Source organism: Oncorhynchus masou, chromosome 24, assembly GCF_036934945.1.
Source record: "Oncorhynchus masou masou isolate Uvic2021 chromosome 24, UVic_Omas_1.1, whole genome shotgun sequence".
Taxonomy (NCBI): domain Eukaryota; kingdom Metazoa; phylum Chordata; class Actinopteri; order Salmoniformes; family Salmonidae; genus Oncorhynchus; species Oncorhynchus masou.
In genome coordinates, this window is record NC_088235.1 from 37,037,049 (window position 1) to 37,064,306 (window position 27,258).

The following is a 27,258-nucleotide window of genomic DNA, read 5'->3' on the forward strand; positions in this document are numbered from 1 at the left end:
TAATTTTGTTCATACAACATGTAAATCAACCTTTCACATGTACACTGTCATAGAGGCAAACAAAAACACACCTCATAATGCCACATTTCTTGTTTCATTCATTTCCGTGGGCGACAATAAAGATGTTAAAGTGTCTTTACTTATGATCCTTGTACCTCTTTATGGCTAATGAGCAGTAAACGAGGGAGGGGCGAGGCGTTGCAGACAGTGGTAGTTGATTAAAGTAAATGTACGCATATCAATACCTTAGTACCTCAGTAAATGGACTGCTACTAAGGACTACCACTAAGGACGGTGAAACATGGAGGAGCTCAAATTCAGAGGGCGGAAAAGGGAAGGGAGGCACAGGTATGTTTTAGTCATCTAAAATAAATAAATTCAGATGGAATGTGGGAATAATTTCAGGCAAAACTGTTAGGATTCACAGGGCCTGATCCTGAAAATAATTAGCTCTGTAGAAAAAAATGAAATTATTCCATGAATTGAAAATATTCTACCTATACTGAAATCATACTAATTAGAGGTAATACAACATATCATGATACAACTATACCATGTCCAATGACATATATAATTGACCATTATTTGGACGGTAATGAGCATTTTGTTTTGAAGATATACACTGAGTGCGCAAAACATTAGGAACATGACACAGACTGACCAGGTGAATCCAGGTGAAAGCTATGATCCCTTATTGATGTCATTTGTTAAATCAAATCAAACTTTATTTGCCACATGCGCCGCATACAACAAGTGCAGACTTTACCGTGAAATGCTTACTTACAAGCCCTTAACCAACAGCGCAGTTCAAGAACAAGAAAATATTTACCAAGTAGGCTAAAATAAAAAGTAATAATAAAAAGTAACACAATAACAATAACAATAACGGGCGAAGTGACTATGCATAGGAAACAAATCCACTTCAATCAGTGTAGATGAAGGGGAGGAGATGGGTTAAAGAATGATTTTTAAGCCTTGAGACTGTGTGTGTGCCATTCAGAGGGTGAATGGGCAAGACAAAATATTTAAGTGAACTGGCGAACTGGTTTGAGTGTGTCAAGAACTGCAATGCTGCTGGGTTTTTCACAACCAACAGCTGTGTGCATCAAGAATGGTCTACCAACTCGTGTGAATTCAACTCGTGTGAATTCAATTTGAAATCCACAACAAATTTCACCATGTCATTGGATTTAGGTTGCAAGTTGGGTGAAAAACAGACAAAAATGTCTTACGCTGATGACTTTTTGCAAATCCATGTTCCATGTTGATTCAACCTCATCACATTTATTGTTGTTTTTGTTGTTGAAATGACGTGGAACCAGTTTTTGAAGGAAGCAAGGTTTAATTCCTTCCCAAATGCTTCTTATGACATTTTGTTCTGATAAGCATATCAATAGGAATGAAAAAACAAAGACATCTGACAATGTATAATTCATTACTACATTATGCTTACAATAAGTTTTTTGAGACTCATTCAAACGAGCATGACAGATGATTTGCAATACATTCATGTTTTAGGGTGAATAATAGCCTACAAATATAGGTGTAAGGCTTATGATCAGGCCTATGTTATAGGTGGCCAGGTTGAGAATCACTAAGCTACATCATAATCAACAGTCTATTCAGATTAATTATTTGACACAAGATTATCAACATTTGGTTCCCTCTTCAAATCAGTTTCTTTCAGTAAGCCTGGTAGAGATGACACTTAGCCCACAAAGCTTGTATAAGCAATAGTTTATTTAAGGTTAATATAATGGATAATGGTCTTATCTTAATTAGGGTGATTCAACTTGTAGGGATGGTCACAATTGGGTTGGGTGTGTTTGGATGTTTCAAAGCCAAAGCTCATTAGATATATGTAGACTGGGGTATGCAGTTGTCAGTATCTACTGTACCCCATCAACAGTCCCATTTCCAATGATTCAATAGTGCCTAATATATTGTCATCTTTGCCTGCCACACACTTAAAAAAGGATGTTGTTTAATGCCACTTGTGACTCACTTGTGCCACTGGATTTCCTTTAATATGACATATCTTCAAGTTAGATATTAAAGTAACAGTTTTATAAAGGGTTTATAAAGAATACCAGTTCACGTTTTAAGGATGGTTTATGAACCAGTAAAAACAGTTTTAACTAAATGTTTGGAATTGTTTTCGATACTGTCACAGGGACACCTGGGATCCATTCCAGTTGAATCCCATTGGTGCTGAGAAAGAGGAGAAGAGAAGATGCTTTGAGTTGTTCCAGCACCTGGTGGCAGGGTTCGTGGGGATAATGGTCCTGTCCAGTGCTGTCATCAGCAAGGTGGGCCACAATTAGGGACCAGCACCCTGAACCTGGCAACTACTGGATCAACACATTCAAGCATAATACCTCCTGTGATGTCATCTTATAATCATATTTTAAAGGAATAGTTCACCCAAATTACAAAATAACACATTGGTTTCCTTATCCTGTAATCCGTCTATGGATAAAGTATGGTAGCAATACATGATTTGGCTTAGTTTCCCTGGCACTGTTTCCATATGCTAACGTTTTAGCATTTGCGGCAGAAATCCCATTTAAGTAATGGGACAGATATTAGCATTTTATCACACATCACGTCCAAATTTCTGTCCCATGACTTGAATGATTTAATGGGATTTGTGCCACAAATGTAAAATGTTAGCATGTGGAACAGTGCCAGGGAAATTAAAACAAATCATGGATTGTTGTCAGACATCTACCTTGTCCGTAGAATGCTTACATAGACTGCTTACAGGGTAAGGAAACCAATATGTAATTGTGTAATTTGGGTAAACTATCCCTTTAATGTATATCAAATCCATACCATATCAGATACAATGCCTTCGGGAAAGTATTCAGGCCCTTGACTTCCTCCACATTTTGTTACGTTACAGCCATATTCTAAAATGGATTAAACATATTTTTTTCTCAGTAATCTACACACAATACCCCATAATGGCAAAGCAAAAACAGTTTTATCTACATTTTTGCAACAAAAACAGAAAAAAATATTTACAGAAGTATTCAGACCCTTTGCTATGAGACTCAAAATTGAGCTCAGGTGCATTCTGTTTCCATTGATAATCCTTGAGATGTTTTTACAATTTAATTTGTCAGAGAGGTGACCAAGAACCCAATGGTAACTCAGACAAAGCTCTATAATTCCTCTGTGGAGATGGGAGAAGGACAACCATCTCTGTAGCACAATCAGGCGTTTATGGTAGAGTGGCCAGACAGAAGCCACTCCTCAGCAAAAGGCACATGACAGCCTTCTTGGAGTTTGCCAAAAGGCACATAAAGGCTCTCAGACCATGAGAAACAAGATTATTTGGTCTGATGAAAACACGATTGAACTCTTTGGCCTGAATGTCAAGCGCCACATCAGGAAGAAACTTGGCACCATCCCTACGCTGAAGCATGGTGGTGGCAGCGTCATGCTGTGGGGATGTTTTTCAGCAGCAGGGACTGGGAGACCAGTCAGGATCGAGGGAAAGATGAACGGAGCAAAGTACAGCAAGATCCTTGATGAAAATCTGCTCCAGTGCACTCAGGAACTCAGACTGGGGCGAAGATTCACCTTCCAACAGGACAACGACCCTAAGCATACAGCTAACACAATGTAGGAGTGGCTTCGGTACAAGTCTTTGTACTGAATGTCCTTGAGTGGCCCATCCAGAGCCTGGACTAGAACTTGATTGATCTCTGGAGAGACCTGAAAATAGCTGTGCAGCAACATTCTTCATCCAACCTAACAGAGCTTGAGAGGATCTGCGGAGAAGAATGGGAGAAACTCCCCAAATACAGGTGTGCCAAGCTTATAGCGTCATACCCAAGAAGTCTTGATGCTGTAATCACTGCCATAGGTGCTTCAATACTGAGCAAAGGGTCTGAATACTTATGTAAATGTGATTTTTAAAAAACAACATTTTTATAAACTAGCAAACATTTCTAAAAACCTGTTTTTGCTTTGTCATTATGGGGTATTATGGGGTATTAAAACATTGTATGGTCAGATTTTGATTTCACTGCTAAGGCAGATGACGATGAAAAAAACAATTGTAAGGCATAGAGAGACACTTGATATTGGCCTTATTGTATTTTGTCCTCCAAGCCTTTTTTTCTGCTGCATGCCATTGGTTTGGGGTGGTGGCTTGTAAGATCTACTCAAAACGATTCGCCTTCCCTGTCTGCTTCACTGGGCCCACTGTTCCCTTACCCACATCAGCATTGATTAATACTTTACAAGGGAAGTGGTATGGGTTCTATATGCGACAAAACTCATGACTGTCTTTAATGAGAGGGTATATATAAATATGTTATGTCTATATTTTTTTATTTTACCTTTATTTAACTAGGCAAGTCAGTTAAGAACAAATTCTTATTTTCAATGATGGCCTAGGAACAGTGGGTTAACTGCCTGTTCAGGGGCAGAACGACAGATTTGTACCTTGTCAGCTCGTTTCCATGTTTCCATTGACAGAAGTGATACTAATTAAAGCCTCTTGTACGTTTCCCCTTACCATCTCAGCTGGTATTGCCATCTCCATGGGCAAATGTGGAGCAAGGGAATTTATGACATGACTGTACCCTAGACACTTTGTACTCTCCTATCTGTTCTTCTCTCTAACATGTACACTGCAAACATTCTCCTTGTGAAGTCAAAATACTATGAAGGAAATGTTCACACTCACTATGTAGTTTCAGGGTTGAGTAAGTTACTTTCTAAATGTAATCCTTTACAGTTACCAGTTACCTGTCCAAAATTGTTATCAGTAATATAACTTTTGGATTACCCAAACTCAGTAACATAATCTGATTACATTCATTTACTTTTCGATTACTTTCCCCTTATGAGGCTTTAGAAGAAGACAAATAGAGCCCAACGCATTTGATGTGTCATCATAGTGGTCTCTGACTTGTGGTCAGACTCATTTGTTTCAGTGCTGAATTTAATGTCATTGAGAAAACAGAAAGGTGTCATAATGTATTTTTGCCTATGCCCTTTCTGAATTTAAAAGTAATCCAAGAAAAAAATCATTTTTTATTTTTTATTTTATTTTTTAAGTATATGTAATGTGATTACAATATTTTTGATAGTAACATAATTGATTCCAGTATTATTATTTTTTAAATCTGATTACATGTAACTGATTACATGTAATCAGCTATTACCCAACCCTGTGTAGATCAGTGTCTAAATTAATTAATTCAGTCACCTTTGATTTTATAATATAAAAAGTCTGATGCCAGTTGTGTTTACATCCAATCTGCAGGGCTCTCTGCTCGTTCTATCCACGCTCTCAAGCCCCACATCAACTAGGACTCCCAAGGAAAGACAATACTACGTGCTCATGCTGGTGTGCTCTTTGGTGGTGCCCAACCTGCTCGTGTTCCTCAAGTCACTGTGGAAATGCGCTTTCAAGAACTTTGTTCCGCCAAACATGAGAACTATGGGAATTGTAAGTTGACACTGTGAAATACTACACAATTTGACTCCTTGGTGATCTTTGTAACTCTTAATTGCTCCTTGAATTGCTTGCTGTCAATACAAATTGAAATCTATATCTTTCAGGTGTGTGGCATTGAATGCTTGGTGTCTCTTGGGACCTCCATCCTGGTGCTGGTAGTGATGCCCCAGTTTGATGTACTCACAAACCTGTTCATCTCTGGGGGAGTCTGCATGCTTTCCTCTGTCCTCCAGATAGCATTTCGCCTGCAGAGAGAGAACTGGAAGATCATCTTCCCCATTTGTTCTCTTATGCTTGTCCTGACTGGCTACTTTCTCCTTGGGGCAGACTATTACGTTCGAGTATCCTCTTTTGTATCAGGCCAGGAAGATGACTGTTATTGGTATGTTGGCATTGCAGTTTTTGCATCCTTTTTGGTTTCTCTGACCTGGTGGGAAAACCCAGTGCAGGCGAGCAACAACATGCAAGAAATGCTGACTGAGTTGGACACCTTCAGAGACTTTGTGTTTGTGATATCCAGCCTCTTAAGGATAGTAGTCATTGCTGCTGTGTACCTCATCTACCACGTGTTGATACAGGAAAACATTGTATGGTCAGATTTTGATTTCACTGCTAAGGCAGATGACGATGAAAATACAATTGCAAGGCATAGAGAGACACTTGATATTGGTCTTATTCTCCTTTTCCTCCAAGCCTTTTTCTCTGCTGCATGCCATTGGTTTGGGGTGGTGGCTTGTAAGATCCACTCTGTGCGAATGAGCTTCGCCTTCCCTGTCTGCTTCACTGGGCCTGCCGTTCTTATCCTCGGGATGATCCTTTTCCTAACGCAATCTGAAGACCTAGCTGGGGCCGACACAACTTCTATCACAAACTTTTGCTCGAGCCTAGTTGAACTAAGCACAAAGAACACTAGCACAGTTGTGATGCTGGAGATCACCAAGAGCATCTGCAGGACTTCTTTGAGCAGCCATTACTGGACCTGGCCTTTCTCCCTACTTGCGCTGGAGGGGATTTGCATGTGGCTCGGGCTCATCACATGCACCTACTACGTGTGGAACTTCAGGGTCCAGAGGATTGAGCGCACAACTGAGCTGTTTGTGCGACGCCTATACGAGTCTGCCTTCATCGACCTGTCTCTGCTTCTGAACACCAAGATGAAGGTTGTACGAACGAGGAACCAAGAGAGGCAAGATTCTGCTATTTAATTGATTAAGTCCATGTGGTCCAATACTTCACATTGCAACAGTGCAAATAGACGTATTGTTTAGTTTTACCGACAGTGTACTATAAAACACAGAGACTCAGTGGAATTGTGCTGAAATATACTCTCTGACAATAACATGATTAGAAACAGTTCTCTCTCCCCATCCACCCAAACAAGTTCTCACACTTTCCCAATGTTTTTCATTTTACAGTAGTGTTGTTGATGACGTGGAAAATTGTGTCATTTACCTCTGTGCAACAATGTGGCATGAGACCTATGATGAGATGTTGAAGATCCTGACATCCATGTTCAGGTAAAGCAGAGGCCTCTTGTATACAACACAAAACAATGGCCCCGTACACACTGAAGTTGTATAACTCATGAAGCCTTTTGGCACAAACACATTTGGCACAAACGGTTGTGATACAACAGAGAGTTTCTCTGAACAAAAATAAGTACACAAGAGTTGTTGTGACACTGTAAAATGTTTGTGTAAACATGTTTCTACAGACAAACTCTTTGTTGTATCACAAGATATAATTTGTATCACAAACATTGTGTAAAATGCATTTCATATCAGGGGCCAAAAGACTTTCAGAAAATAGAACGAATGATAAGGAGGCGATCATAATGTTAAGCCGAAAAATCGGACTTTATGTAATCATATGTGTCTTGATGGTTTCAGGTTGGACCGGTACAGAGGTGACCCAAAAGAGGAACATAAAGATGTTTTTGACTTTGAATGCCACATATTTGTAGATGACGCATTCATGATAGAAAAGGAGACAGGCAAAAAGTTTGTCAACGAATATGTGACCGATCTCATTCATGTGGTCATAGAGGTATACAGGTAAGTTGATATTTTGTTTTTATTTGCTCTTTGTTCCATATAACAGAACCAATAGAGTCAATTAATGAGCACAAGAACGCATAATGACGCAATGACTGCAAACTGTATTATAATGAATCTTGAATGTTTGTGTATTTCAGGGTATTCACCAATAAGGAGCCTGATGATGTGTCAATTATTGAGACTCCATATGGTGGGCGATTAATGTTTGTGATGCCAGAGGGAAACATGCTGTATTTTCATCTGAAAGACAAACAGCTGATCCGAAACAAGAAGAGATGGTCACAGGTGGGTGGGATGATTTTCAATATTTAATATTTTCAATATTCCTATATGTTAACATACTTTAATTACATTTCTTGAAGAATATATGTATATCTTGCAATTGCTTTCTGGTTTTAGAATGGAAACACTTCAGGAAAATCTAATGTTTATAGGTTTGCATCTGACATGTCTTTCAGATCATGTACTTGTACTATCTGCTTGGGTGGAAAGGATACATTGTCAAGAATCCTCAAAAGATAACGGTATGTAATACATTTAATGCTAATTTAAATCAGTAGACAGCCATGGTGTACATGGTTTTCCTAAATTAATGTGTATGATATATTTTGTGGGTCTTGTACAGAGACAGAATAATCCTTGCCGTGCCAGTCTCATATCATTGGATGGGGAGAGTTTCCTGTTGCCACAGCATGACAATGACAGTAAGAGAAAACACATATCTGATGACAATACCTACATCATGGCTCTGGATGGGGATACAGACTTCCACCCCGCAGCTCTGATCTTACTGGTGGATCGACTTCGAAAGTACGGCAATGTGGGTGCTGCATGCGGAAGAATCCATCCAACAGGAATGGGTGAGTAAAGCATTACCAAATATTTAGGTGGTCCACTCAGACATTGCTATGTCTGGCATATACACTGAGTGTACAAAACATTAGGAACACCTGCTCTTCCATGACACAGACTGACCAGGTGAATCCAGGTGAAAGATATGATCCTAATTGACGTCACTTGTTAAATCCACTTCAATCACTGTAGATGAAGAGGAAAAAACAGGTAGAAGAAAGATTTTTAAGTCTTGAGACAATTGTAGCATGGATTGTGTATGTGTGTCATTTAGAGGGTGAATGGGCAAGACAAAAGATTTAACGTGCATTTGTATTCTATTGTAGGTCCAATGGTGTGGTATCAGAAATTTGAGTACGCTGTTGGTCACTGGCTCCAGAAAACAGCTGAGCACGTTTTTGGTTCAGTCCTCTGCAGTCCTGGATGCTTCAGCTTGTTCAGGGGATCAGCTCTGATGGATGACAATGTGCTCAAGAGATATACCACCACTGCAACTAGAGCCTCTGAGTACGTTCAATATGATCAAGGTGACTATTTTCTTATTCTCTCATCAACAACACTTGATTGTCGATATCAGCCTTTACACAGGTGTTCATAGAAAGTATTATTATCACAGTTCCTTGAACTATCTCTGTTGGCTTCAGTCGACCAAGGGTGCCGTACATATTTGCAAGCTGATTAAGTGTTCCCTAAAGATAATCATTATGGTGCGCACCTGTCCTAGGACCTGATTCGTACGTTGACTTTCATGTATCTTCCTTCTTCCTGCTGGCCAGGTGAGGACCGCTGGCTGTGCACCCTGCTCCTCCAGCAGGGCTGGAGAGTGGAGTATAACGCTGCATCAGACGCCTACACCAACTCCCCTCAGGAGTTCAAAGAGTTCTATAACCAGAGGCGTCGCTGGGGGCCCTCCACTCTAGCCAACACCCTGGACCTCCTGCATAGCGGCAATGAGACAGTCAAGAGGAACTCTTCTATCTCCAGGCTCTACATCTTCTACCAGATATTCACTGTCAGCTCCTCCATTCTTGGCCCTGCCTCCGTTTCTCTGATGATTGCAGGTGGGCACCAATCTCACATTGTACTTGTTTGGTTATTTCTTGGAAATTGATGTTTATGAATGCTGATTATACTGTATGACCTAGAATAACTAGAGCTGTGGTTAAAGCAGATGTACCACTTACTCCCTTAACTGGTGCGTCAATCTACATTATGTAACAAAAAAATACCCGTCAAAATCTGTCAGCTTAAACTAGAGATGTTTTTTTTTGCATTGAATGCGTCTAAATCCACCGCATCCGCCAGTGTCGCACCTCCGCACCTGCAGTTTGACCTACAAACTATTATAACCACTCTATGGAAAGGGACACTCTCACAAACATTTATGAATGTGTTATTCAATGCGTTTCTATGGGCTTTAGTAGTAAATGCCAAAATCAATATTAAATTATCCATAGTATGACCATCTTAAAACAATCCATATGTCAGCTTAACACCCCCCAACATCTTACACTCTAAACAATTAGTAAAGTATAGTTTTAGGGCACAGGGCTAAAAGTATAACCATAAAGTATGTCTACCCATCAGTTAAACCAGGGGTTTTCAAACTGTGGTCCGCGGAGGTACTGCAGGGGTCTGCGATTTAGTTTTTATGTTAGAAAAAACATTTGGGGGGCATTTTGTGAAAAAAACAAACATTTTATGAACATCGCTAGCTGCAACAGAATATCACCTTAGATACCATTTTTACGTCTGCGTCCAGCATGAAGGAAGTTAGTTTCACGAGGAGGTAGTTTCATGAGCCAATGCTAACTAGCATTAGCGCAATGAACAGTTAACATGCTAGCTGTTCCTGTCCATCGAACTCTGGGGAAGTAGATAAAATGCTTCATTGCCAAAATCTCAAACTACCCCTTTAATATGGAGGTAATTACACTCATTGGAGTTAATTACTGATATAGAAAATTACATTTTGGGATGGAAAAAAAGTTTCAGTGTTAACTTAGGTGACCAAAAACAAATAGAAAGCATCCAGAAAAGATATTGAACTATACATATTTTTTAAATAATACCAACTTTGAGAACTAACAATCAAACACAGTCAGACAGTTAGGTAGAATATAATTTTTTTTAAACCGGGCATTCAGGACACATGACCATTGATTTTGTTATAATGCTTGAGCAGAGGAACACAACATTAGCCATGGCAAAATGCATAGAATTGCAGCTTTAGAACTGCAATATTTTCTCTTAGCTCCATGAAATAATTTGTAGAATTGCAGAAAATGTGCTTAACAAAAGCAAAATGTTTCCTATGCCGCCAAGATACCTTTCTAGCTAATAGACTATGTTAGACTTTACACTTCCTCTTCCAATGAACAGTGGGGAAGTCAAACTAAAAGAAACTGCCTCCCAAATCTATTCAATTTATTTACTTTTTTTTGTTGCTAATTTATGATGGGGGTCACTGGGTCCCATGTTTGCCTGGTCAGGGGTCCCTGGGCAAAACAAGTTTGAAAACCCATGAGTTTGTCACGCCCTGACCATAGAGAGCCCTTGGTTCTATATGGTGTTGTATGTCAGGGCGTAACTAGGGGGTGTTCTAGTCGATTTATTTCTATGTTTGGGATTGAGTATGGTTCCCAATTAGAGGCAGCTGATTATCGTTGTCTCTAATTGGGGATCATACTTAAGGTGTCCCTGTTCCCACCTGCTTTTGTGGGATATAGTTTGTGTTTGTTGCACCACGGAAGTCACGTTTCGTTGCTTGTTTATTGTTTTGTTGAGAAGTTCTCACTTAATAAAAGGATGTGGAACTCAAATCATGCTGCGCCTTGGTCTGTCCATTATCACGAGCGTGACAGAGTTACAGTATACAGTGCGGTGAAAAAGCTTTTGCCCCCTTTCTGATTTTCTCTATTTTTGTTTATGTTTGACACTGAATGTCCACCAAAACCTAATATTAGATAAAGGGTACCTGAGTTTACAAATAACAAAAAAAATGGATATTAATTTTATTTATTTAACTAACAAAGTTATGCAACACTCAAAAGGTTGACTCAAGTTTGCCAAAAAGAAGCTGGAATGATGATCATCAAGACTCTTGGAAGAATGTTCTATGGACAGATGAGTCAAAAGTATAACCTTTTGGATGACATCAGTCCCATTATGCCTGGCAAAACCCCAAAACTCCATTCCACAGTAAGAACCTTATATAAACAGTCAAGCATGGCGGTGGTAGTGTGATGGTTTGGGAATACTTTGCTGCCTTAGGACCTGGATGAGTTGCCTTAGTAGAAGGAACCATGAATTCTGCTCTGTATCAGAACTCTACAGGAGAATGTCAGGTCATCCATCTGTGAGTTGAAGCTGAAGCGCAGCTGGAAGACAATGCAGCATCAAGACAATGATCCAAAACACACAATCAAGTTACATGAAAATGGCTAAAAAGCAACACATTTGAAGTTTTGGAATGGCCTAGTCAAAGTCCAGACCTAATCCCAGTTGACATGTTGTGGCAGGACTTGAAACGAGCAGTTCATGCTTGAAAACCCACAAATGTCGCTGAGTTAAAGCAGTTCTGCATGGGACAAAATGGGAAGGGTGGGACAAATTTACTGATCAACAACCACAGGAAGCGTTTGGTTGGAGTCATTGCAGCTAAAGGTGGCACAACCAGTTATTGAGTGTAACGGGGAAATGACTTTATCACACGGGCATTCGGTGTTGTATAACTTTGTTTATGAAATAAATTAAATACGTGTTTCATTGTTGTGTTATTAGTTTACTCAGGTACCCTTTACATAATAATAGGTTTTGGTTGAAGATCTGATAACATTCCGTATCAAAAATATGCAAAAGCAGAGAAAATAGAAAGGGGGCAAATACTTTTTCACAGCACTATATTACTTTGGCTTTGGTTCAATAAAACCATAAAAGTAATGTGGAGAAGATGAGTTCAAATGGTATTGTTCTTATATGCTAGGATATACAGATCTCCATTCCAGGAAGTATTCACCCTTTTTCTGTCTTTCTTTTAGGTGCTTTCCAGTTTGTGTTCCAAATTGAAGGAACCCTGTCCATAATCATAGCAGTCATCCCACCTATTTTCTACATGTTAATTTGCTTTTTGGCAAAACCAAACGCCCAGATCATCATTGCAGCCATTATGAGTGTGTTATATGCCTTTCTGATGTTAGCATCATTCTTCGCCATCATCGGTAAGCTTTGGCAATGACTTTTCACTACATACCACAAGTTGTTTATGCAAAGATAGAGGCTACTGCTGATCTTTTAAAGGGTGGGGGCTGGTGATAAATAAAATGTTATTGCCTGTCCCATCATCATAACTATTTCTATATTTTTACATTGTTGGTTAACCTATCATCAATATGCCACAGGTAGACTTTGTTCTAGTTTCTTTTCACCCAAACATACTGTATGACATTGAGCTGTATTTAGTCTCTCATGACAGCCTAAGTAACTGATTTAGTTCTGGGTTCTGAGATTAAGCTGTAGTTTACCACTAACTCTTACATCACTATTGTTGATTGCTGCCAAGTCAGACTGTTACGAGTCACATTTAATTTCATTCGTTCCCCAGGTGACATGGCTATGCAGGGCACATTTATCACCCCAACTGGCCTCTTCCTGGTGTCAATGGCTGTCATGTACCTGGTAACTGCCATCCTTCATCCCCAGGAGTTCAGCATGATCATCTATGGTCTGATGTACTTCATCTGTATCCCCAGTGGTTATCTCTTGCTCACAATCTACTCGCTGGTGAACATGCACATTGTCACATGGGGCACCCGAGAGACAAACAAGGAAAAAGAAGAAAAGATGACCCAGAATGTTCTCTGTGATCACAACTGCAAACTCTGCTGTTGGGATATGAAACTACAAGTTACTCAAGAGACCGATAACTTGCTACTCCAGCAACTCCAGCAGGCAGTCAATCCAAACACGCAAGTCACCGAACAGGTGGTGAAAGAACAACAGGCCAACACTAAGAAAGAGATAAATAATGCACTGAATAAAGAAAACAACAAGGGAATACTTTCAAAGTCTTCAGACAGCAAATTGCCCAAGAAAGACAGCGACTCAAAATCTGATACAAGGCATGCACAAAATATTTCAAAGGTCCAAAGGATCTTGCTCATTATACTGTTTAATGCAAACTTTTATCAAATGAAGTGCTATATCTGTTGTAACTATTCATAATCTTTTTCACAGCAGTGATGACAGTGTTGACAGCATTCCTAAAAAGGAGAGTGCTTATTCCAGCATTGAAGATGACAATGAAGATGATGATAATATGCTTTATGATGGTTCGCTTTATAGTGGCTTCACCGAGGAAGAAAGAGAAATACTACCTCAAAGTGGTAGGTGTTTCAGTACATGAAAGTCTAATCGTTACCATCCATTTGCTAACCTGCTTCTTGCTAACCCTTTTGAATTGAAAGCACTTAATCTTACAGTACAGAAATGACTAGGCATTTATTGAAACGTTACATGGTAAAATTGTAGTTACATCATAATAACCAATGAATTAAAAACATTTAATTAAATCAAGTACCTCAAGCCACCATCTGGTATCAAAGTACCCACTGATTTCCTACATACAATACCAGGTAAATAACAATAGAAACATCCTGTGAAATAATGTGCAACCTGTAGACATGATTATTGATAAAGGATCACATCAATTAAAGAGTATAGCTGTAACCTCTAACGTACAAAAAGTCAGTATGTAACTGCAAGTTGAATTATACTCAACAGCACCCTCATCTCTACACAACTTTCTTTCAATAGATTGGGTTCAGCCTGTCAAGGAAGAGTTCCTGAAGAAATTGACCTACGCCAACATGAAAAGGAACCTTCAGGAGCAGATCCGCTACACCCTGAGGAACAAGAACCAGGAAGATGTGTGTGAAGAGCTGGTGATGATGCTAACCGACACAGTGAACGGAGAGCTGAAGGACAAGGTGGGACCAGAGGATGTGCTGAGCGACAGCCAGCTAGAAGAGCTGCAGTACGCCCTTAACGAGGCCGCCAGGAGGATCCTAAAAACCAACCGCATGGAGAGGCTGGAGAGGAGGGTAAAAAGAGCCATAGAGAAGACCCTCATTGCCCCACAGGTGGAGAAACTGACTGAGGTATTTGCTTGAGTGCCACATACCATTCATATTGTAATTATATGTTATATTGTATCGCCTGGTGTCTTATCAATGCAGCTCCAGGCATTGTTTTCTCTACATATTTGGCCTGGGATGGACTTCAGCAACAAGTAGATTCAGTACTCTATAACCACCCTTCAAATTATAATCTGAATCAGGGGCGGCTTGGTCCATTTTTAGCCCAGTGTGCCTGTCTAACCTGGGTTTTTAGCGCAAAATTATAAATATCTGGCTAATAATGGGGCCCTCAAGGAAAATAATCGTTATAAATGCCAGGGCTAATTTCTGGTCCGAGTCCGCCCCTGACCTGAATAATAGACAGTGTTGCGCAACAACGCGTTTGTCCTCATCCTAGGTAGGGATTATGAGTATTACAAATGGGCAAATATAGCTACCATGTTTCCCTATGTATTTTGGCAGGAAGAACATGACTTTTGGAAGAAACTGCTTGAGAGATACCTTGCACCAATTGTTGATGATAAAGCACATAAAGAGGAAGTGACAAGGGAACTGAAGTCACTACGGAACAAGGTGGGCTTTTATATTAATTTCTTCTAAATCCATCTATTTGTTTACTCACATGGCTTGTAGAATGATGATATTTTTGCTGTTTTACAGGCAGTGTTTCTGTATTTCATCGTCAACGTTTTGTGGATTGTGGCCACCTTCTTTTTACAAGCCATTGGAAATGATGTGATTAGTATCAAGATTGAAAAAATCTGGCCAAACGGCACATCATCTGGAGAATACCTGAAGGTGGAGCCTCTCAGTCTGATGTTCCTCTTGTCATTTGCTGTGCTTCTAGTGGTGCAGTTCCTGGCTATGCTTTACCACAGGTGGGCAAACATTTCTCAAACACAATATGATACATGATATATCAACATAACACCACCTTCCAAACATGCATAAGACAGACATTTTCAAATAAAAGAGAGAAAGACTAATAGAATACGATTACAACCTCAAACTAAACTGTGCGGTTTCTCCTTTCAGAGTATATACTCTTATCCATGTAGTGTCGTACAGAAGCACAGAAAAAGACTACATTCCCAGAGATGAGGTGAGTGACCTGTTAATCCAAACAATAGGAATAAAGTGTACTTGATCATTATGCACTTTAGTAGACAATGAATCCTTTGCGTAAGTATGGTGCAAATATATCTAATAGGTGAATAAATTATTTCCTAGACCTAAATTATTTCCTAAATATTGTGCAGACCTAAAATGCTTGTTGTTGATCATTTTAATTATCTCCATTGTTTGTGCAGGAGGACGAGGAGGGGCTGATTCTTGAGAACCAGATAGCCAACGGCCTTGTGATAACCAGTGATGACTTGTGAAGCAGGCTTTTTTGGAGGCGACGTAAAAACAATTTTTTTTACCAAGTGTTCCATCAATAAAAAGGGTGACTTTGTGAAGTGTATTGCACCTTTATGCGTAAACATAATTCAGATATACCTAGCAGGGAAAGCTTATGATACTGCAGCAGTGAAATAAGAAATGGTTTACTCAGATTAAAGTGGTTGTCCAATGCCGCAGTAAAAAATTAACTATCTATTGAATAACAGTGAGTGATAAGATGTGTATTGAAAATAATTGTAATTCAGACAGATTGTAATTACTAACTGGGAAACAAGACAGTATTACGATCAGACAATAAATAAAATCATTAAAAACACATACATACTTTCTACTAATACACAAACCTCAATTTTTGAAGGGAAAATGACCATTTCTAAATGTATTGCACTGAACCTATCCAACTGAAGAAAAGCCTGACCATAAAAGGCCGGTTCTTGATAAAAATAAATAAATAAAAAGTGGGTTTTGCAATTTTCATACATTGTAACATTTTAGGTAATTTTACTAGTATTTATACTGCTATGTTTATGATGTAAATGTGTGACTGCTTATGCTAAACGCAAATAAACAAATGAATATTTTTAACAGATTACGAGTCATAACATTCAATGGCCACTGCATGCATCTATAAGGAGATATGTCTAGCTACTTCACCTCAAGTATCATTACTAAAATTAACAAGACATTTAAAATAAAAAGCACGATGAGAGCAAGATACAACTTCAAAAAGACATTGCAGTACACATAACTAAGGCAGAATGTTCACTGATGTCTTTCATCAAGGTCATTCAGAATGCAGCCTTCCTGGAAGAGTTCTCAGTCTTCATGAAGGTAAAAGTTAAATCAGCCACTCAATGGATATCAGACAATTTATTAGATATTATGAGCGTGTAGTTTGATCAGTGTAAGAGGAAGTTTCATTTATGGGAAATAGATAACGGTTTATTCATTATCTTCAGAAATAACACTGCCATGGCAACAACAGAGTACCACTTGTATTGCCTGTACATTCTGATAAAGATTGTTATTGGTAGCTAATACATTTACCAAAATGAGGTCGTAACCTTGAGTGCATGTGTCACAGACCATCTCTTTAAAAGACATCTGTAAAAGGGCCTCTACAGACTCCATTTCATAAGTTTGTGCATGATACATGGTGCAAAATCAATCCATTCATTGACCTTATATACCTGAAGAAACAGACATGGTGGTCTTCAACATTAAACTTAATTAACAATTTTTAAGTTTAAACTTAAGAATTTTACATAGGTATGCAATAACATAAAATTGCCATACATACAGCCAAACAATGCTGGTTTCTAATTAAACTAAATATTCTGCAATTCCACCCCTAAGATGACTTCCTCTCCATGCTGGAAAGAAGCGGAAAAAAATCCATCAGAATTACTATAGATACACATTCTGTAGAATAGCATTAAGTCTTAAATTATAACCAATGACTATGATTCAATATCTTGAAGTCAGAAGTTTACATACACTTTGGTTGGAGCCATTAAAACTAATTTTTCAACCACTCCACAAATTTCTTGTTAACAAACTTTAGTTTTGGCAAGTCGGTTAGGATATCTACTTTGTGCATGACACAAGTAATTTTGTTACAGAGATTATTTCACTTATAATTCATTGTATCACAACTCCAGTGGGTCAACAGTTTACATACACGAAGTTGACTGTGCCTTTTAACAGCGTGGAAAATTCCAGAAAATTATGTCAATTAGCCTATTAGAAGCTTCTAAAGCCATGACATAATTTGAGTCAATTGGAGGTGTACCTGTGGATGTACTTCAAGGCCTACCATCAAACTCTTTGCTTGACATCATGGGAAAATCAAAAGAAATCCCCGAAAAATTGTAGACCTCCACAAGTCTGATTCATCCTTGGGAGCAATTTTCAAACGCCTGAAGGTGCCACGTTCATCTGTACAAACAATAGTACGCAAGTATAAACACCATGGGATCACGCAGCCATCATACCACTCAGGAAGGAGACACGTTCTGTCTCCTAGAGATGAACGTACTCTGGTGCAAAAACTGCAAATCAATCCCAGAACAACAGCAAGGTACTTGTGAAGATGCTGGAGGAAACAGGTACAAAAGTATCTATATCCACAGTAAAACGAGTCCTATATCGACATAACCTAAAAGGGCAAGGAAGAAGCCACTGCTCCAAAACCGCCATAAAAAAGCCAGACTACCGTTTGCAACTGCACATGGGGACAAAGATCATACGTTTTGGAGAAATGTCCCCAGGTCTGATGAAACAAAAATAGAACTGTTTGGCCATAATGACCAGCGTTATGTTTTGAGGAAAAAGGGGGAGGCTTGCAAGCCAAAGAACACCATCTCAACTGTGAAGCACGGGGGTGGCAGCATCTTGTTGTGGGGGTGCTTTGCTGCAGGAGGGACTGGTGCACTTCATGAGGCGGGACAATTATGTGGATATATTGAAGCAACATCTCAAGACCAAGTTAAAGCTTGGTCACAAATGGGTCTTCCAAATGGACAATGACCCCAAGGATACTTCTAAAGTTGTGGCAAAATTTGCTTAAGGACAGCAAAGTCGAGGTATTGAAGTGGCCATCACAAAGCCTTGACCTTAATCCTATAGAACATTTGTGGGAGGAACTGAAAAAGAGTGTGCGAGCAAGGAGGACTACAAACCGGTCTCAGTTACACCAGCTCTGTCAGGAGGAATGGGCCAAAAATTCACCCAACTTATTGTGGGAAACTTGTGGAAGGCTACCCGAAACGTTTGACTCAATTTAAAGGCAATGCTACCAAATACTAATTGAGTGTGTATGTAAACTTCTGACCCACTGGGAATGTGATGAAAGAAATAAAAGCTGAAATAAATCACTCCTGTTATTCTGACATTTCACATTCTTAAAATAAAGTAGTGATCCTCGCTGACCTAAGACAGGGAATTTTTACTAGGATTAAATGTCAGGAATTGTGAAAAACTGAGTTCAAACGTATTTGGCTAAGGTGTATGTAAACTTCCAACATCAATTGTACATCAAACTTTGTGACCTTTTGCCACATTTCAGGCTTCAAACATAAAGATATAAAACTATTTTTTTGTGAAGAAACAACAAGTGGGACACAATCATGAAGTGGAACGACATTTATTGGATATTTCAAACTTTTACAAATCAAAAACTGGGCGTGCAAAATTATTCAGCCCCCTTAAGTCAATACTTTGTAGCGCCACCTTTGGCTGCGATTACAGCTGTAAGTCGCTTGGGGTATGTCTCTATCAGTTTTGCACATCGAGAAACTGAAATTTTTTCCCATTCCTTCTAGCAAAACAGCTCGAGCTCAGTGAGGTTGGATGGAGAGCGTTTGTGAACAGCAGGTTTCAGTTCTTTCCACAGATTCTCGATTGGATTCAGGTCTGGACTTTGACTTGGCCATTCTAACACCTGGATATGTTTATTTTTGAACCATTCCATTGTAGATTTTGCTTTATGTTTTGGATCATTGTCTTGTTGGAAGACAAATCTCCGTCCCAGTCTCAGGTCTTTGCAGACTCCATCAGGTTTTCTTCCAGAATGGTCCTGTATTTGGCTCCATCCATCTTCCCATCAATTTTAACCATCTTCCCTGTCCCTGCTGAAGAAAAGCAGGCCCAAACCATGATGCTGCCACCACCATGTTTGACAGTGGGGATGGTGTGTTCAGGGTTATGAGCTGTGTTGCTTTTACGCCAAACATAACGTTTTGCATTGTTGCCAAAAAGTTCAATTTTGGTTTCATCTGACCAGAGCACCTTCTTCCACATGTTTGGTGTGTCTCCCAGGTGGCTTGTGGCAAACTTTAAAGGACACTTTTTATGGATATCTTTAAGAAATGGCTTTCTTCTTGCCACTCTTCCATAAAGGCCAGATTTGTGCACTATATGACTGATTGTTGTCCTATGGACAGAGTCTCCCACCTCAGCTGTAGATCTCTGCAGTTCATCCAGAGTGATCATGTGATCATGGGCCTCTTGGCTGCATCTCTGATCAGTCTTCTCCTTGTATGAGCTGAAAGTTTAGAGGGACGTCTTGGTAGATTTGCAGTGGTCTGATACTCCTTCCATTTCAATATTATCGCTTGCACAGTGCTCCTTGAGATGTTTAAACCTTGGGAAATCTTTTTGTATCCAAATCCGGCTTTACACTTCTTCACAACAGTATCTCGGACCTGCCTGGTGTGTTCCTTGTTCTTCATGATGCTCTCTGCGCTTTTAACGGACCTCTGAGACTATCACAGTGCAGGTGCATTTATACGGAGACTTGATTACACACAGGTGGATTGTATTTATCATCATTAGTCATTTAGGTCAACATTGGATCATTCAGAGATCCTCACTGAACTTCTGGAGAGAGTTTGCTGCACTGAAAGTAAAGGGGCTGAATAATTTTGCACGCCCAATTTTCCAGTTTTCGATTTGTTAAAAAAGTTTGAAATATCCAATAAATGTCATTCCACTTCATGATTGTGTCCCACTTGTTGTTGATTCTTCACAAAAAAATACAGTTTTATATCTTTATGTTTGAAGCCTGAAATGTGGCAAAAGGTCGCAAAGTTCAAGGGGGCCGAATACTTTCGCAAGGCACTGTATATATATATATATATATATTTTTAAAGAAGAGTGAAAGACAGACTGTAGTTAAGATGTTATCATGGATAAAATTAATGCCATAAAGTTCTGTGCTTCCATGTTGTACATGTTTTGTTAATTTGATGGTAACTTTCAACATGCTCTTGGATGGAGAAATCCCAAAAGATGTTTGGGCTTCAAGGCTGTAGCCTCCTTGAAATATCCGTCTATTATACCCTAACAAGTGCCACAAAGAACCATCTGAGCAGTGAATAAATCACATACAGCATCAGTCAGAACACACCTACTCATTCAAGGGTTTTTCTTAATTTTTATAAACTATTTTCTACATTGTAGAATAATAGTGAAGACATCAAAACTATGAAATAACACATAGGGAACCATGTAGTAACAAAACAAAAGTGTTAAACAAATCAAAATATATGTTATATTTGTGATTCTTCAATGCAGTCATCCTTTGCCGTGACAGCTTTGCACACGCTTGGCATTCTCTCAACCAGCTTCATGAGGTAGTCTCCTGGAATGCATTTCAATTAACAGGTGTACCTTCTTAAAAAGTTAATTTGTGGAATTTCTGTCCTTCTTAATGTCTGAGTCAATCAGTTGTTGTAACAAGGTATTGTTGATTTAATTGATTTAACTAGGCAAGTCAGTTAAGAACAAATTCTTATTTACAATGACGGCCAACCCCGGCCAAACCCTAACCGGGACGACACTGGGCCAATTATGCACTGCCCTATGGGATTTCAACCACAGCTGGTTGTGATAGAGCCTGGAATCGAACCAGGATCAGTTGTGACGCCTCTAGCACTGAGATGCAGTGCCTTAGACTGCTGCGCAACTCGGTAGGGTTGATATACAGAAGATGGCACTATTTGGTAAAAGACCCAAGTTAATATTATGGAAAGAACAGCTCAAAAAGAAAAGAAACAGACATCATTACTTTAAGACATTAATGTCAGTCAATGTAGAAAATTTCAAAAAAAGTTTCAAGTGCAGTGGCAAAAACCATGAAGCGCTATGATGATACCGGCTCTCATGAGGACCACCACAGGAAAGGAAGACCCAGAGATACCTCTGCTGCAGAGGATGAGTTCATTTGAGTTACCAGCCTCAGAAATCGGCAATTAACTGCACTTCAGATTGCAGCCCAAATAAATGCTTCAGAGTTCAAGTAACAGACACATCAACTGTTCAGAGGAGACTGCATGAATCAGGCCTTTATGATCAAATTGCCGCAAAGAAACCACTACTAAAGAACACTAATAAGAGACTTGCTTGGGCCAAGAAACACGAGCAATGGACATTAGACAGGTGGAAATCTGTCCTTTGGTCTGATGATTTTTGGTTCGAGCCGCCACGTCTGTGTGAGACATGGAGTAGGTGAACAGATGAATTCCGCATGTGTGGTTCCCACCGTGAAGCATGGAGGTGGTGGTGTGATGGTGCTTTGTTAGTGACACTGTCAGTGATTTATTTAGAATTCAAGGCACACTTAACCAGCATGGCTACAACAGCATTCTGCAACAATACACCATCCCATCTGATTTGCGCTTAGTGGGATTATCATTTGTTTTTCAACAGGTCAATAACCCAAAACACACCTCCATGCTGTGTAAAGGCTATTTAACCAAGAATGAGAGTGATGGGGTGCTGCATCAGATGACCTGGCCTCCACAATCACCCGACCTCAACCCAATTGAGATGGTTAGGGAGGAGTTGGAGTCAAGGAAAAGCAGCCAACAAGTGCTCAGCATATGTGGGAACTCCTTCAAGACTGTTGGTAAATCATTCCTCGTGAAGCTGGTTGAGAGAATGCCAAGACTGTGCAAAGCTGTCATCAAGGCAAAGGGTAGCTATTTGAAAAATCTCAAATATATTTTGAATTGTTTAACACTTTTTTGGGGGTTACTACATGATTCCATATGTGTTATTTCATAGTATTGATGTCTTCCAATATTACTATACAATGTTGAAAATAGTAAAAACAAAGAAAACCCTGTGAATGAGTATGTGTTCAAACATTTGACTGGTACAGTTTATTTTTTATTTTTTTTTAAACTAGGCAAGTCAGTTAAGAACAAATTCTGATTTACAATGATGGCATACACCGGTTAAAGCTGGACGACCCTGGGCCAATTGTGCGACACCCTATGTTTAGGTTGTTGTTGCATGGTGCTTTGTAACCAAATTGGAAAACTGGTATAAAACAAAAATGAGTTTGGCATTGAAATAAGCAACTCATGCAGTACAGTAAAATGTGAGCTTACTTGTATTTGATAAGTCGCGATCCTTGAATGAGCTGGGCTGTCTCATTGGTTAGGTGGCAAGCAAAGAGGAGCCAATTCCTTGGCTGAACTTTGTATGCAAACCTCATAAACAGGAGTGAGTAGCAGGTCAGAGCTGCCGGGCAGGGGGGGGGGGGGGACAACAACAAAGAACACTGAGTAAATAAGGACTTGAAACTTTATTCATATCTTTCAGACATCCTTATCAGGAAAAAAACTAAATGTTCTTGCCTCGTGTCAGACTGCAGGGAAGGATTGTTGAAGTTCAAAAAATAATGTTAACCCATTGGAATTCTACTTTATCAAAGCATGGAGTTATTCAACAAGCGTGAGACTGCTGCTGGTATTATAGTGAACAGGCGATCAATCCCTGGCAGAAAGTCCCTAAAGTTATAGCGAGATAAACGGCAGCAATTGTGTTGTGTCTATTTTCCAATCGTCTCACCAAAGGTCATTCTGCCACTGATAATCTCAGGGCTTTTCTTCATGTCACTGATGGCAGCTATGGGCAGACCCCAGTTGGCCACAGGTCCCCAGAAGTGCTGGAATAGAAGTAGAAAACAACATTTTAAGGAACAATTCATGTAGAGAGCAACAAGGTTACTGTATGGGTCAAATGTATTCAAGCTGCCATAGCAATTATACAGTCTTGCCAACTAACTACCTAAGAGAGGAGTCTATCTGCTATGTTCAATGAAGCCAAAGCATTGCGATTTCTTTAGTATACAAAAAGCTCTGATGAAGGCCTTGAGGCTGATACGTAAAGCTAAATAAAGAGCAGTGATACTAACAAACGCAGTGTGTGGGGTTTCTTCTTTTTTCCCTGTTAATCAATTGTTACCATGTACCAGTAACACAGATAGATCAGATGTGCGAGTGCCTTTTGAGTAGACAAAAACAAAACTTACTGTGCTTATTTTGAACGTTCCCGGGAGGACACCAAGATGACAGACATAAGACAAAAGAGTTTTGGTTAGGAGATATGCCTATACCTCAGGAAAACAACCAACACATCACGCCTGACAAACTAATAATGCAGAGTTCAAGTCATGTCGGGAACCCGTGAATATGACCTTCCTACCAGGAAACATTGCATGTGAACGCCCCTCCAACTCATAATTATGACTAGGAAACTCCGGTATGATCTCTGGACCCCGATCTTTCCCACATGCTGAACTATGACGTCACGCATCACTGAAAATGGCCACAAACATGGCCATGTTTTCGGCTGTTAATGTTGAGAAAGGAAATATGCAAGAACCAATCTCCTCCGACATGACATAAACGCGGCATAATACTAATATAGGGCTGACATCACCAGCAACACATCAGCACACACAGCAGTAGGCTAGTTTGACAGCTAGCTCTCGAGAACCCAAGGGGGCCCACAAGGGCTTGCAGCCGCCGGCCCCCTTTTGGGTTTTCAGCTGAAGGTGTCCTGACACTGTTTTGACGTTTAGAAACGTTAGAGCTGTAATATCTAACTTCTTGGGGCGACCCGACCAAATTCACATAGAAATGTGAGTTATAGATGTGTCATTCTCACTGAAGTGGTAAATCAAATCGTGTTGGTCACATACACGTGTTTAGCAGATGTTATTGCGGGTGTAGTGAAATGCTTGTGAATAATTTCTACTTGCGCTATTTCTGTTTCCGGTCTTAAATTTTGTTTTTGCCTCTTACCCACCCACACCAGCTTCAAATACAACATTTTAGGTTACTGAAAATTACTTCAGTGATTTGGGGGGTACAATGATTCTCTAGAAACTTGCTTGTTGTCACAAACCGAAATTAGGCAAACTATTAGAATTCTAGCAATCAGGAAATGGCGGAGTGATTTCTGCATATTGCACCTTCATAATCCTCGCTTGTGACATGGTTTTGGAAACCTTAACTTTCATACCAACGAGAAACACTCTTTCAAATACAAAAGAGGTATGACACAGCCTCCAGCCGAGGTACCACACAACCTTACACCTTGCTCTAGCATTTCTATTGTGTTCTGATCAGACTGGACTCGTTGCGTGTGCGAGCGTCACAAAATAAATTTAGAAATCCATGTTATTCAATTATTGCATCCATGCTGCCAACGAGCGTCTGCGTTACCAAGTGCTAAAATAGAACTCCCATTTCTGATGCAGATCGCGCTGAAAGTCCTGCCTCTCCCATCTCCTCATTAGTTTATAGAAGCAGTTAGCACTATAACCTGCTTCTATCTCCTCATTGGTTATACCCACGTGGGTGATTTAAAGACGAACTGTTTTGCCAGTGGTCGTTGTAATAGTGTAACGACCCTGGGTTTATAAGCGCGGAAATTGACTCTGGCGCACGAGCATGCTTTTACGGCAGTCGATAGCGCGCCGGACCTCAGGCTAGAAGGTTCGAGACCTGCTCCCTGCTGTTTCATTACATTGGTGTCAGAAGTAGGATTGTACATTGCATCCACGACAGTGCGTGTGCTTGGCCGGTGAGCGCGTTCCTGTAAGACGTAGAGTCGCAAGCAAGCGCGAGGGCGCGCTCTTTGAAAGGAGGGAGTAGTGTAACAACCCTGGGTTTATAAGTGCGACTCTACCGCATGAGCATGCTTTTATGGCACAGTCGATAGCGCGCCGGACCTCGGGCTCGAAGGTCCGAGACCTGCTCCCTGCTGTTTCATTACAATACTATGAAAGTTTGGATGCGATCACCATAGAAGTTCAAAGATGAAAAGGCCTGGAAGGAGGAGAGATGACTAGAAATGATTCGGTTGGCCGTTTTAATGTGTGGATTAATTGTCAGAGTAGAGGACCTTGTGCTTTTCAGGTAAAATAACTCAGTGTTTATATCACAGGGCAAATTAGCTAGCAACAGCAAGCTAGCTAAATAGGACAAATTAGCTAGCAAGTGCACACTAACTAGCCATACATGTTTAATGTTTTTCGACCTGTCCCCAAATTAATGTCATTGGTTCATAGTTTGTTTTGACATTTTAACCTGCATGTCGTGATCGCTTTTGGTGTAGGGGGGACAAAATAAATGTATGCACGATAGCGCACGCGCGCAGTCGGTTTGGGTTCCGTGTTACTCTTGCCCGAAAGCCCACGTTGAATTGCATATGGAACACTCATGACCTCTACAACTCAGAATGTAAAATAAAATTATATGTTAACATACTTTACCGGTTGTCCGTGTGGTTGGTCCTTTTGGCGGTAAGAATGCGAGGCAATATATCAATAGGAACGTATAATTACAACTTTTCAAAGCGCTGGTTGTGCATTCACATTTGATATCGCCTGAAACACTCGCACAAGATACAAAACACAAATACATGCATGAGAAGCATGCATACTTGCCGAACTCGTGTTTACATGGTTCTGCACATGTTTCGGGTGATAGAAATCTGAACGCACTACCAGCGCTTTGAAAATGCGATGTAATTAAACGTTCAGGTGGATATATTGTCTCGTATTTCTACCGCCATAAGGACCAACAACATGGACAACCCGTACTTTAAAATATGTTATTCAACATTCTGGCGTATAGAGGTCACGAGCGGAAACATTCCGGATTCAAATTCCATGCAATTCAACTTTGGGTTTCAAAGAAAGTGTTACTCAGAGCACAGCTGGGTGCAACTTTGCTAAATTAAGTACGTTAAGTGTATCTTTTGTATTTGTACAATTCATTCTAACTCGTAAAAGTTCAGTTTGAAATGTTTCCCGTAAAAAGGGGACGTGCAATGACCCAGCAATGTAATTGGGGTCATGACGACAAGGGCTAGCTTGAGTGATGCCAAAAACATTCAAGAACAAACGTCCTTCAGGCTGGACACAATATTTGTCAAAAAAAATAAAAAAACGTTAATGGTGGTAGTTACAATTTACAACTGACGTTAGCTCGATACGTTTGATAATTGATTGCATTGCTGTATTAGGTAGCTTGCTAACTTAGTTGATAAAGTAAGTGTTACTGTAACTAGCTATCTTCCAGATCTTGCAAATGTGTCATACCTCATGAGATACTCTCTGAACTCCTTGCTTTTAAGATGGTCAACAGCTTTACGTGCCAAAGTACCTGCCATGATTGTGGTGGTTAGCAGTGCAGAGGAAATTATAACTATGGGAATGTACACGCTATATAAATGCAGCTTAGCGTAGAGGACACTGGTGGTCACAGCTCGTCACCAAAACATTATATTTACGACCTATCGCAATCACTCAGTTAGAACGGCTGTCATTGGTGTTGCTATGCAATCTCACGATTTCCGTTCTCGTGGTGATGACTCGCCTTTAACAAAGATCGTTTACAACTAAACCAAGATAAACCAAAGCCTGTCGTTTCCAATGGGAACAAATGAGTCGTAGTGGGCAGAACAAGCAAGCAGGAGGGCAGAACCAAGCCGGAGCTAGCGAGATCCTATTGGCGCGTTCATCTGC

The 27,258-nt window shown here is 39.9% G+C and overlaps 2 protein-coding genes across 3 annotated transcripts; one reads left to right on the forward strand and one right to left on the reverse strand.

The window, feature by feature from the left end:
- The first annotated feature begins 238 nt into the window (after positions 1–238).
- Positions 239–16,518, forward strand: LOC135512131 (chitin synthase chs-2-like). 2 transcript variants are annotated; one of them, XM_064933824.1, is made up of 19 exons: positions 239–348; positions 2,174–2,309; positions 5,285–5,470; positions 5,584–6,665; positions 6,895–6,996; positions 7,369–7,533; positions 7,674–7,821; positions 7,995–8,060; positions 8,162–8,396; positions 8,715–8,915; positions 9,165–9,449; positions 12,429–12,608; positions 12,992–13,508; positions 13,624–13,772; positions 14,203–14,546; positions 14,988–15,098; positions 15,186–15,403; positions 15,561–15,627; positions 15,836–16,518. In XM_064933824.1, the coding sequence occupies exons 1-19, from the start codon at positions 302–304 to the stop codon at positions 15,905–15,907; spliced, it is 4,311 nt and encodes a 1,436-aa protein (XP_064789896.1). In that variant the 5' UTR covers positions 239–301; the 3' UTR covers positions 15,908–16,518. The 2 variants fall into 2 exon arrangements, with proteins under 2 accessions (XP_064789896.1, XP_064789897.1); XM_064933825.1 differs by having other exon boundaries at positions 13,627–13,772.
- A 266-nt stretch (positions 16,519–16,784) lies between these two features.
- LOC135512132 (mitochondrial pyruvate carrier 1-like) lies at positions 16,785–27,023 on the reverse strand. The gene is made up of 5 exons (XM_064933826.1): positions 26,833–27,023; positions 23,752–23,755; positions 23,289–23,385; positions 22,826–22,958; positions 16,785–17,302 (listed from the first exon to the last, which is right to left on the reverse strand). Exons 1-5 carry the CDS (start codon positions 26,901–26,903, stop codon positions 17,281–17,283), a joined length of 327 nt encoding a protein of 108 aa, XP_064789898.1. The 5' UTR covers positions 26,904–27,023; the 3' UTR covers positions 16,785–17,280.
- Between the last annotated feature and the right edge of the window lie 235 nt (positions 27,024–27,258).

Coding starts and splice junctions, on each gene's coding strand:
- LOC135512132 (XM_064933826.1), bottom strand. CDS start 26,903: ATGGCAGGTACTTTGGCACGTAAAGCTGTTGACCATCTTAAAAGCAAG. Junction 22,959..23,288: donor CAGTGGCAGAATGACCTTTG/GTGAGACGATTG, acceptor CCTGCCCGGCAG/CTCTGACCTGCTACTCACTC. Junction 17,303..22,825: donor TCGCGACTTATCAAATACAA/GTAAGCTCACAT, acceptor GCTTCTTTCCAG/CATGGAGAGGAAGTCATCTT.
- LOC135512131 (XM_064933824.1), top strand. CDS start 302: ATGGAGGAGCTCAAATTCAGAGGGCGGAAAAGGGAAGGGAGGCACAG. Junction 7,534..7,673: donor GTGGTCATAGAGGTATACAG/GTAAGTTGATAT, acceptor TGTGTATTTCAG/GGTATTCACCAATAAGGAGC. Junction 13,509..13,623: donor GACTCAAAATCTGATACAAG/GCATGCACAAAA, acceptor TCTTTTTCACAG/CAGTGATGACAGTGTTGACA.